Source organism: Pleurodeles waltl, chromosome 12 (assembly GCF_031143425.1).
Source record: "Pleurodeles waltl isolate 20211129_DDA chromosome 12, aPleWal1.hap1.20221129, whole genome shotgun sequence".
In the NCBI taxonomy this organism is placed as follows: domain Eukaryota; kingdom Metazoa; phylum Chordata; class Amphibia; order Caudata; family Salamandridae; genus Pleurodeles; species Pleurodeles waltl.
This window is the reverse complement of record NC_090451.1, coordinates 64,444,758-64,457,675: the sequence shown is the minus strand read 5'-3', so window position 1 is coordinate 64,457,675 and position 12,918 is coordinate 64,444,758. Positions and strand designations below refer to the sequence as shown.

The window sequence follows — 12,918 nt, the reverse complement described above, 5'->3', positions numbered from 1 at the left end:
GTACTCTGGCCCATACCCTGGTGCCACCAAATGGTTCCAGGAAGGATAACCTAAAGCGAGTGTGGAAGATGTCAGCCTGTTTTCTTAGCTACGGTGCCATTGTGCACGGTGATGGAAAGTAGAGGGCCTCAGCAAAGAACGCTGTCCTCCTCCACACCTGTGGGCAGTAGTGGCTTTGTGAACAAGCCATTTGTGCATCATGCATGGGTACTATACATTACAATAGAAAATATATATGGGAGACCCAGCATCTCACAGCTGCACCTGTACATTGATTTTTTTTAACAAGATGAACATATAAGGTTCTTTCACATAAGTTACCTGCGTGTCTTTATGGTGGTTATAGAAGTAAAGTGCACTTCCCTGGAGTCCAGACCAGAACTTCTTGTAGACCTGGAAACAGAAATAAGATAGCATGATCACTGTTTTGATAAGAATGAACGTGACAGAGAGTATAAATACATTCTAATTTTATTTTTGGAGTTGTATTCAGCACAGACCACGTCACTTCAAAGACCAAGCAGTTTTCACACGAGAAAACATCATGCTGACAAGTAAAGGGCATAAAATTACAGAGCATGTTCACCTTGACATTAGGACATCAGGTTACTATCTGGAGTTCCTAACCTCTGATAAACCTTCATGATTACTGAAAGACTAGAGGGTTTTAAACGCTGAAGACTATGCATTAAAGTAGAGTACAGACAATCAAGGCACAAGAAGAACAGTGATGTGGTATTGCTGCTTACTGAGTAGGGCCATAAAGAACAGATTTAAGGCCTGATTTAGATGTTGGTGGACGGAATACTCTTTCACAAACGTGATGGATACCCCATCCACTACATCACAATCCCCATAGGATACAATGGGATCATAATATGTGGTGGGATGGGATATATGTCACGTTTGTGATGGAGTATTCCCCTCTGCCAACATCTAAATCATGCCCTTAATCTAGCCAAGTGCTACATTTCAGGATACTCAGCTGGAACAAGCATTTCAAAATAGATGTTTTGGTCCCCAGTACTTAAGGCTACCAACCAGGCTAGCAAAGTTAAGGTCCAATAAGGCCGCCATTCATCTTCCACTGGAGGTCATCCAAGTAACCAATGGTTCGGTCCCATGCAGGTGTCACAATCGTGGCTAGCCTGAGCTCAGTAGTTCTAGGACATGTTATCAAAGTCAATAAAATTGGCCTATTGCAATACTTTATGCAGTAACATTGCCTATGAATGCTTCATTATTATAAGAACGTTATTACTGTTTTCAGCAGTGCGTCATCCACCTAACCAATTAACTACTTACTTATCTACTTTACTCATCATGGTAAGTGGTGGTTGGGTTGATATAGTGGACGCGAAGTTGTAGTCATGCAGTATAATGCCAATGATGTACGGGGTGTACTGAGCCAAACAGATTATTAGAACCTCCAAAATGACTGCAGCGCTTCCAGGACTGTGCTTTGCTTTAGTTCAATATGTCAAGTTGTAGGCAGGTCAATAACTTGCCCTCTCCCCAGGAGCAGCTTCTAGCACTTTTATCAGAGGTGGTGTTAATGCGCTTTTAATTTGAATTGCATATCCCAGTGGTAGCTGGAAGTAAATCCACCATCTCTCCTCAAAGACCCAAGGTCCTTTTTTTTTTTTGAGACATCCTCCTCCTGCGCACGATTTAATTATGTCACTCTCTTTTCTGTGGGTCACACTAATGATGTCACTCGACCTGGTTCACACTAATGACCTCACTGTCTTCTTCTGAACCCACAGGAATGATGTCACCTACTACTTCTTCTGGGCACACACTGATGGTATAACTCTCCTCCTAGGCTCCCATTTTTAATCTCACACTCTTCTCCCGTGCATAGTTTAATAATGTCCCCCTTTCCATGCTAAGGAATAAAGTAATGTTTGGTTGCAGCTCCCATGTGATGTGACATAATTCATCTGCGTGCTCCCGGGCTGTGGAAGTCACTACAGTGTCAACTCACCTTGCATTTTTGCTATTTCCTACCTTGTGATTTACATGTTTTCATCATTTGTTCTGTCACTCCGCCCTGACTGACATGCCTGAATGGACCGCAGGCCCTGGCTGGCATGCTTACCGGATCAGTGCTTGGCCTTGGGTGCGTCTGGAATGCACCTCTTCTGCCCCAGGGGGTTTGGTAACAAAGAGGAATGGGCCAGAATGGTCCGGATCAGAGGACAGCGCCAAGTGCCACCTCTACGGGGCATCAGAAGAAAAAAAAAAACTACATTTGTGTGTCTAATATCCAATCTGACAGCAGCAGACTTGCAAATCCCATACATAACAGTAACTCGATTCAGGCCTCAATAGAAGACAATGGGGAAAAGACATTCTCCCAATTGTTTCTAGAAACCTCCCACTTTTCTCTTCTAAAACGTTGGCATGTATGGACACCTACTATGACATGTAATACATGGATTATCACCCTGCTGGGCACTTGGTCAGGGGTGGGGTGGGGGCAGCCCGGTGGGTATTGCTGAAGCAGAGTTGGTTCGTAATTTAACATTTTAAATGTTAAAGCTATAATCCTGTCATTTTTTTATCACACCATTAGTTTGCAACTTAAGGCTCTTACAAACTAGTTTCACATGTGGGGGACAAACACACATACCTTGCCAACAGAACAGTCAGGGTTGCCACCAGCTCCAAGTCACAAGGGGCCACCCTCAGCAGCCCGAGCCTTTGTTTCACAGCCTAGTGTATTCTGGGAGTGTGCACGTCGAATGAGCTCCCTGGAATGACACACCTGCCATGGACTTCTGATACCCACACCTGCCCACCGGCCTTTCCCGGCTACTATCGCGTCTCACTTCACATTACACGCTACTGATTGCTCGGTGAGTTTTTTAGGCTGGTACTCATGCGGGGTTTGGACTTAACGGCAACTGGGCGCAATGTAAGAAGGATTTATCTGGAGCTCTCCGCTCCACGCTCTACGGGAGTCATGTCACTGATAGCATTATTCACGCTTGCTTCCTTCTTACCAGCGCTCAGCTCTATGATCCGTCGTGCATTACTGCCCTATGTGAGTACACAGAAACTAACACTGCTTTCCCCTTAAACACCCTTTATACTTACAACTCTTTTTTTCTTGTGCACTCCCCCTCCATATTCACATGTACGCATGGTATGCATATTTTGGATTTCAACAACAATGCGCCTGATCACTTGCGCTCTGCACTTTTGGATGCCACACAGTTCTTTCAATGGCTACTTCTCTTTATGTCCCTTAGGCTTATCATGGCCTTTCTTTTTCCGACTCTCCGAATTAATTCTCTACACTGAAGACAGCTCAATATAGGTATGTGTGCTTGCTGATGTTATTCCTACTCACTCGCGGTGGTAGTTTTACATTAATTACTTTTCGGATTGCTACCTGGTGTATATATAGAATTAAAATACCGTAATGGCTGTAGTTTCACAATAACTATGCGGGAGTTCATTATTTGGGGAGTCCTTTACCGTCTACTGTATCTTATTATGGCAAGGAATTCTCTGCTTACGAAAGGGTGAATTTAGCTCGTGGTGAGAGAGACACTATGTAACATATACATATACTGTGGGCGGCTTTTTGGTTTATGCTTTTGCTCTTTTCTCAAGAGTACTGTATTCGACACAAACTTTGATCTACATTTGGACGCTTTTCCATTGATTATGGTATGTCTTTTCTTGTAGTTCCTCTTGTTTAGCCTAACTCTGCATGGTTTTAGGACGGACACACATTCGCCACCGGGGATTGTGGTAGACTATCTCTATTATCATCACCTTCTCACTGATTTATACCGGATTCTTCGATCTGGAATTTTTGAACACCACAATCACGCCTTGCATGTATGTTTTATTCCTTGACCACACTTAACCTCACCATCATTGAGCATTATGGGTATCAGAGGGTGATAACAATAAAAAATGTTTTGCTTGTTTCCTAATAACCCCGTTGCTCTGGGCTACTTAATCAAATACCGTGAGTAAAGATCACTGTTTAAACTAATATTGGGTTTTCCCAAACCTCAACAATTTCTACTATTCCCTGTTATCGTCATTCCATGACAGTGAACTTTCTTTCACAGATTACATTTTGCAGCCTTGAGAAAGTCTTGATGACGAAACACGTGTCAGCTGTTGTTATTGGACTCATCATACCATGGGAAGAATAAATCATAACCAGCAACAAGACATGTCCGGAATTCTTATCGGCTTGCCTTACAAAGTACATACTTTGTGGACTATCTTGGTGTGCCTTGGTTTTTGGAAATAACTGTATGTTTGTCTGCTGCCCTGTATTAACCAAGGGCTAACCATGGATTGAACCATTAACCCTTAGTTATTTCCACTAACAACTGCCTGCAATCTGCCTTCAACCTTACAGTGATGTGACCTATAGCCGGGGTGCAACATTGCAAATGTCAACTCTCAACGCTTCAGATGTGTGCTCCAGCCTAGGCCAAAACATCCCGGATGTGGTTTCGGGACATGGGCACCGCACTTCTAAGGTATCCTTGCAATATCACAGAAGCGGCTTCCAGACGTGGGTGCCATATAATAGAAGGGGGCTCACATCTCTCCATTGGGGGCTCCCAATTTTAGCACAACACTCCAGGTGTGACCTGACTAGGGTACAACACACCAGTGCTGGCCTTAAGGTACAGAGGAAAACAATTAGGTGGTTGGGGGAAATGTTTGAAATAACCTCAGCCCATGGTTATTATCTGGTGTTTGTGTACAGCCTAGACACCACTGGTGTGGCATCGCAGCGTTGTTGCTGGAGTCCGTACTGGGCCTGTATTTGTGGTAGGACAGGTGGAGGTATCCTGTGTTGGAAGAATTAGATGCAGTACTTAATATGAGTCTGTGGTTGCAAGTGGGGCCCACCGGCCCTTGTTTTTAGGAACCTGCATTTATTTTTTCTCACGAGACTTTCATCCCGGGCAAGAGAGAGAGAAAGAAAAGGGGAAAGAAGGGCGGAAGATAAAAAAGGGGAAAAAAAGAGTAAAAAGGGTGAAAGCAGAGAGGTAAGTAGAAGTGAGGAAAGGGACAGGTCATATGTCTGGGGTGGATGAAAGAGGCATGGCGTGGAGTCAAGACTATGCATCCTTGGTATCCAGCACCTCGATCTTCACAGCACTGGGCCTGGGCACTTATGGTTTTACAAATGAAGCTCTGGTTGGGGAAGTTTACAGATGGAAAGTGCGCCACAGAGAGTTGTGTTGTTCTACGTTGCTCGTATTTCATACACACCGTGCTGAGGCCCCTGGGGACGAGGAGTGATATTAAAGGGGTCCTCCTACGCGAGTACTGCGTTGTGCAGACAGTTCCATCGCAGGATCTGGGCCCAATGAATAGTGTTTTAAAGAGCCCCGTGCGGTTCCAGCTTCAGTCTTGGCGGCCCCTTGAGGCTCACCGGTGAAAGAATATGCTCAGGGCAGAAATTTGCGAATACCTTCAGTTGTTATGTAGAACATTTCCTGACAAACCGCTTTGGACCTGTGTCACCCTGGGAGGGCGGGTGCACTCCCAGGCAAGCAGTTAAGAACCTAGCAGCATCCAGAGATGCACAAACACGGGCAAATGCAGGGAAGGCATGCTGATGGGCACAGACGCACTCACTGGTACCCACTAGCACATGGAGAGAAGGACATGCACCTGTACATGCACACTCACAAAGACACACACGACAAAATACATACCAGAATAAGACCATCATGTGTACAAATGCCAGACATACACCAACACAAGCAGACACAGTGACGCTTAGATGTGCAGACAAAAACTGAGCACTGGCACATACCGTGAAGTACGTACTAACATACATGCACCGCATCACTGGCACATACCGTGAAGTACGTACTAACTAACATACATGCACCACATCACTGGCACATACCGTGAAGTACCTACTAACATACATGCACCACATCACTGGCACATACCGTGAAGTACGTACTAGCATGCACATACCGTGAAGTACATACTAACATACATGCACCACATCACTGGCACATACTGTGAAGTACGTACTAGCATGCACATACTGTGAAGTACGTACTAACATACATGCACCACATCACTGGCATATACCGTGAAGTACGTACTAACTAACATACATGGACCACATCACTGGCACATACCGTGAAGTACCTACTAACATACATGCACCACATCACTGGCACATACCGTTAAGGCACATACCATGAAGTACATACTAGCATACATGCACCACATCACTGGCACATACCGTGAAGTACATACTAGCATACATGCACCGCATCATTGGCACATACTGTGAAGTACCTGCTGGCATACATGCACCAGATCACTGGCACATACCGTGAAGTAGGTACTGGCATATATGCACAACATCCCTGGCACATACCATGAGGTACGTACTTTCATACATGCACCAGATCACTGGCACATACCGTGAAGTACATACCGGCATACATGCACCACATCACTGGCACATACCGTGAAGTACGTACTAACATACATGCACCACATCACTGGCACATACCGTGAAGGCACATACTGTGAAGTACGTACTAGCATACATGCACCACATCATTGGCACATACCGTGAAGTACGTACTGGCATGCATGCGCCTGATCACTGGCACATACCGTGAAGTACGTACTGGCATACATGCCACAGACCACTGGCACATAACGTGAAGTAAGTACTGGCATACGTGCACCACATCACTGGAATATAACGTGAAGTACATACTACATACATGCAGAAAAAAACACATGCATGGTGAAACATTTCTATTAACATGTACAGACAAACTGCCACACCCTGAGGTGCATAGTAGCAAGTAGACAAAGTGACATGTACAAACCTCAGTCACATACAAGCACCAGCAGAGACATACACACCACTGCAGACACAATCACACTTACATGTGGAGACACAAAGACATAATCACAGGCACATACTGTGGAGTGCATATACACCACATTAGCACATGCAGAGACAGACACACACATGCAGATACGGTGCCACTAACATGTACAGACACAAACTGGACTCCGTGAAGTGAATCGTTGCTTGCATGCACAATGACAGGTACAAACCTCAGAGACAGACACCAGCACAGGCAGGGATGCATTCATATTTGTAGACACAGTGACAGAAGTATGAACTGAGACAAATACTCAAAGACACATACCGTGAAGCACATTCTAGCATGCAGGCACAGTGATATGAACAAACATCCCTAGAAGCAACAGGCATGTCACAAACACGACCTTGCAGAGACTGGCATTCGTCATATAACTTTTAAGGCGAAGGCAAGACCTTGAATTTGCACAGGGATCTTCCAAGACTCCACTGAAAGTTGTCGCAAAGCTGAGACAGGTTAGGTGGATGCCAACGAATTCGACACCCTACCCGCAAAGCAACATACACAGCTAGCCAATAGCTCAAACACACACAGATTTTGGAGAGGCTATTGAGATGCAACTCTTCTAAATTGTTGTTGTAGATCGGTGCATATTCATAAGAAACAGTTGATGCGTGGCAGCAAATGAGGCTTCATTAGGGGTTAAGTCTTCAAATAACCATTTATCAAGATGCCATAAGGTTACTTTGTATGTCGTCAGATTATGCTAAATGTGCCTGAAGGAGTTCAACAATTTGCAGACATAAGCCAGGTATTTAAAAGGATTAAAGCAGGGGTGTAGCTTGGTCACTAAGATTGGGGGGCTGTGAATTTAAGATTTTCCGACAATCACGACGGCCTATAATGTTAAAATTCACTATACGACTAGCAGGGCGTATGAGAGGGGCTTAAGGGGCAGCGGAAAGGGAGAGGAATGCAGATTGGTATGGGTACTAAGCGAGGGTAAACTAACCTCATTTTTAAATACAACAGTGAGAGGGAGAGTTTGTGCGCACGCGTTTTTGTCTCTATGTAAAAATGCCTGGTAAAATCCAAGAGACACCCCACCATGCCTGACTGAAAGCACCTGTACCCAAATATTTACGAGAAAATACATGTATTTCTCCCCCCTCCCTCCCCCCCCGAGCTATGCCCCTGGATGAAAGGCATGTGAGCCTAACCATAATTAAGGAGTAACATACTGGGGGAGCTTAGATTTGTTACAGCATTTTGAGTCTTGCAAGGGTTACAATGGAAAGTTGTGAGGTCTACTCCACTCTTCCGGGCTGACACACAATTTAAACCACTTTACTTGTAGGTACATGGCTAGAGGAAGGAGTCTGACCAAAGGTCTTCCGCTTACAGGTAAATCCCCTAACAATTACATCCACAAACTCAATCCCACATGCCCTGAGGGTTAGCTGGCAGTGAGCGTTCTATAAAGGCTCCAGCGACGGTGGAAGAGTGACAAACATCCATACCACCTGTAGAGGATCAGGATAGGAGCGGGGTTAGCTTGTCCATCATCACCCCAGAAGGGCAGGAACTGTAGTAGATTTTCAGGATATCCACATGGGATAAAGTGACATCTAGTTATTCTAAATGAAACACATTTAGACAGTCAGTGGCTAGCAGGTAAATATAGTGCATGGACCTGTATTCAGCACCCCTGACAACCTCTAGAGAGGGGTGGGTGTAAGGAATGTTTACTCCCATGTGCCAGTAGCTTTAGTTCAATCGCCAAGATTTAAAACTTTCAACTTTGCCTATGTCTTCATTTGAGCCTGGGTTTTGTCCTGGGCCGGGCTTCAGATCGCAATGTCCCAATCCGCGATTCCCAACCTCCGGATCAGCCATATGCTGGCATCCTCCCCATGTACACACTGAGAGTTGGGGCCTATCTGTGAGCACCATGGCAACAGCACATCTCACACGTGGCAGTCCAGCTACTCTCTGGCAAAGGGCCAAGGGAAATTCCCAGGTTTCAGCACACATAGATAAACTGATATTCTAGCATTATTGAGTGCAGTTGTTTCCGTCCCCGACCAAGAGTACCAACATGATAAAGATGGCACAGGAGAATTGCTGTTGGCAGGAACATGGTTTTCCTTAGCTTAACCACATTTAACCTTCTTACAGAGATTGCCCGAGTCACCCTAATTCTAACCAGAACTTCCCAAAACGTTGGCCAGGCTGGCCTCGGGATTCGAAGGCGCTGCACCTAAAAGATGGCCCAACAGCAAGGTTAGAGAAATTGATCGGTATTGATGAACATCAAAATAAAATATTTAATCTTGTCTTAAAAACTACTAAGGTGACCTTTGTTCGCTCTACATGCAGTAAACCAGGAAACAAAACACCAATATGACACATTCTACGCACTATAATTCTTGGCATGCCGGGACATCAGAAGGAGAGCATTTGCCCTCAAGAGTAACAGTCAGAGATTTCAGAAAGGAATTTCAAAAGCATGCAGGTAGCGTGACAGCAACCACGGGCAGGAAGATTACTGACTTGGGTTGGGTCCGCGTAAATGATTGGAATACACTGAGAATTAGAAGTGTCCAACAAGGTTCACACAGAGTTGCAGGAGGATGAAAAATGGGGAACCGACAAGCGTGTTGGATACAAACCGTATTTATATTTTTCCCTTTTTAAAAAAAAATATTGTGTTTTTAGCAGATGGTAAGTACAATGTGCTTCTATTAATTACCATATCATTGTTTATAACTATTTAGTTGCCTGTTATTAATGTGCTGCTATTGCACACAGAGACAAGGATTAACGCCCAGTCATTGAATCCTTCGGCCTTGGCCAAAGGCCACTGCAACTGCACATCCCAACACAGTGAGAAAAGAGTTCACAGTCCTTGGGGGAACTCTCAGCAGTGCAAGAAGATCACATGACTCCAGGAGACAGCCTCATCCACTGCTGGAAATTCCCAAAACAAAAAAACAAACAACAATTCTGAATGGAGTGTTCTTCTGCATCATACAAAGAACATTGAGTCACCTACCTGAAGGCATGTGCTTCAGAAATCAAAGGGTGAAAATATCAAACGAAATCACTTGAAGAAAAAAAAAAAAAAGTGGTAAAGTGGGACAATTGCATGCTACAGCAATGGACGTTATCTTTACAACAGAGATCCACGGAGCAACTTCCTACTAAAAGAATCCATGGGAACAGAAGAGCACAGTACCCTGTTATCATGTGACATTTTTCTATTTTCACCTATAAATTCACCTCTGTAAAAATGTCCTCACAGTTGATTCCACTGGGGAACTCTCCCTGGTAGATGGTGGATATCTGACTGATTGGTGGCAGTATAAAATGAAAGGTCCATCTTAATTATATGTCCAAAGTACTAAGGTCCACTGACCACCCCCAAATACCACTCAGTGTGGCTACTCTACGGTGTGATCGTTCCTCTTTTCTGTGTGTGTGCACGCACATGGATGCAGCAGGTTGCTGTCACACGGATACAAAAAAAAACAGAAGAACTGACTGCCTGTGACCATAGTCCCATACTGCAGAGCACCCTTGAGTATGTCCCTACATACAAAATATACACATACTCTTTAGGCCTGCTTAACAAATATTTATATTACTTACGGTTAAATATATATATTATCCGAAGCTTAACCGGTTCATAAGTCATTGCATAGTTTCTATATAAGTTGTTTTGATTAGATGCTTATAAGTCTCTGTTTTATTTATCTATTATCTATCACAATAGGTAAATATATTCTTAACTATTTATCTACAGGCATTTCACTATTGAAATATTGAGGAAAACGATAAAATTAATGTTATAAAAAGTAAACAAAAATGTACCTTCAAAAACCAAAACAGTTGAAAGTCTGTGTTTGTACAATACAACTTTATATCTCAATATATTATCTTCCTTATATATATAGCCCCTTTCTATATAATCATATATCTATGAAGGAAAAAAAGACTCTCTCCAATGCACTACTCTGTCTCACCCTAAACCTCTCTCAATCTATCCTCTATCTCTACTCTCTGACTCACCCCAAACCTCATTCCACTACTATGATCTTCAAGAACTTCAAAATAACCCTTCCTAGATTTCCTTCCTGGCTCACCCCAAACCTCAACTTACTACTATGATCTCCCAAACAACCTTACTAAATATTCCCTCATGCATCTCTCCTTTGACTCACCCCAAACCTAACTAACTTACCAAACTAGTACTATACTTTCCTATACTCATCCACCACTAATCCTTTGGGATCCGGAGTAGCATGCTACTCGCTGAAAAACGATTTGACGCCTTGTCAGGGGTAGTAAGCGTGATGAATAAAATTAGAATGTGTATAGGATGCCTGGTTCTGCACCAGAGCCTGGGCATAAGATGGCAAAACTTTATTTTCCGTACACTTAGGCTGACTACCCATATTTTCAAAGAAACAACGGCGCCATTTTGGGCTGGACCCTTGTCCAGCTCTTCCAGAACTAAATACACACTGAACCCATCTGACTAGTACAACAAAAAATATCTGCACAGACTGGACGCACAAGGCTCCCTAGTGCATGGACCGATCGGCAAAGCAGCCCCTTCCAACTGGGAACAAACTAGGACACAGGGCTGCTGAGAGGACGCCCCCTGTCTGTACCTGTATTCATACCTCAGGGTGGCCCTCCCCTTCATTCTTGTGCGGTTCGAGATCCCTCATAAATCACATTCCCCACTCACTCTGAAAGGTCTTTGTGCCCCTCTCTGTGTTCGCCAGTGGCCCGCAGCACACTCAAAGAGTCCAACCAATATCACCAGGGACATCATTTAGGGGTCGCAGCTGCGACCCCCGTGTGCCCGTTGCGACCCCTGCCGCTGCCTCTGCGACTCCTGGCCTCAGAGGATGCAAAATCCGTGCCAGGGGCACAGGGGCAGCTCGTCCTTATGGACGTTACTTGGGGCTCCACTTCCTTGTTTTAATAGGTTTTTTATGACACTAATAGTGAATAATATATCATTATTATTCACTATTAGTATATTAAAAACGGAGTGCAGGTAGCTGGAATATGACCCTCCTTCGTAGCTGAGGTAAGTAAGAAACACTTTGAAGCGTATGTTGTGTGCGTGCGTGCTTATGTTAAAAGAGGGTGTGAGCATGAGTGAATGTGTTTGTGGAAGGACACGTGTGTGTGTGTGTGTGTGTGTGTGTGTGTGTGTGTGTGTGTGTGTAAAGATGAAGTGGTGCGTGATGTCACTTCCGCTACCCCTGGAGTTTTGGTGAACTGACGTCCATGTATATCACCTGCTGTTAAAGGCATGCCTTTTTAAAACTTCTACACCAGAAAACACGAGGGTCTGAAAACACACACAGCTGACACAGTCAGGTATAATATCCGGGACAGCCGGGTCTCACGGTCTGGGGGTACAGAGCTGTCATTTTATTTCCACGCGCCCTCAATATTAGGAGGTTTCGCTTCCTCACTCGGTTTCACACCGCTATGCAGGCTACTTTGCTTTCAGCAAACGTCTGGTATTTGATTTGTATGTGCTCACGCACCACTAGATTATATTTACAACACTGCTGCCACTGTTTCCCTTTCCGGATATATTGTTTTATAGATCCAATTAGTTATGACAGCCTATAATCTTCTATAAACAAAACTACATTTATGGTGTTTAAAATTATTTATATTTTAGGCATAACTCCAGATCTGATTCTTTCTCTGACAATCATCATATTGAAAATATACTGGAATGCTATTTTGTATTTCATGACTTTATTCATTGTTTTGGAAAAGTGTAGGTGTAATTATTTTTATTCTGTTACTGAACTAATTTGACATAATGCGTTTCTTGGTTTTGTTATGAAAATCGATTACAATCTTTCCGACTCAAAAATAAATGTAATATACAACAGATCTATAAAACACTAGAGATCCTGTGCAAGGGACAACTGGGTGGGAACGGGGAAGGCGCAAATGTGAGCAACATTGAAGGGAACAATTGCAGACATCTCCCATAGACGACTATCCAAAC

At 43.9% G+C, this 12,918-nt stretch overlaps 1 protein-coding gene across 5 annotated transcripts in view; it reads right to left on the bottom strand.

Annotated features, from left to right (window-relative positions):
• The window catches only part of STAP2 (signal transducing adaptor family member 2), a 423,449-nt gene that overhangs the window by 145,632 nt on the left and 264,899 nt on the right, over positions 1 to 12,918 (bottom strand). For all 5 annotated transcript variants that reach the window (XM_069217057.1, XM_069217059.1, XM_069217055.1 and 2 more), the window contains one exon: positions 322 to 393. Coding sequence is in view for 3 of the 5 variants with exons in the window: in XM_069217055.1 (XP_069073156.1) it covers positions 322 to 393 (72 nt within the window). In the remaining 2 variants the exon portion in view is untranslated. The remainder of the gene's footprint in view (positions 1 to 321; positions 394 to 12,918) is intronic.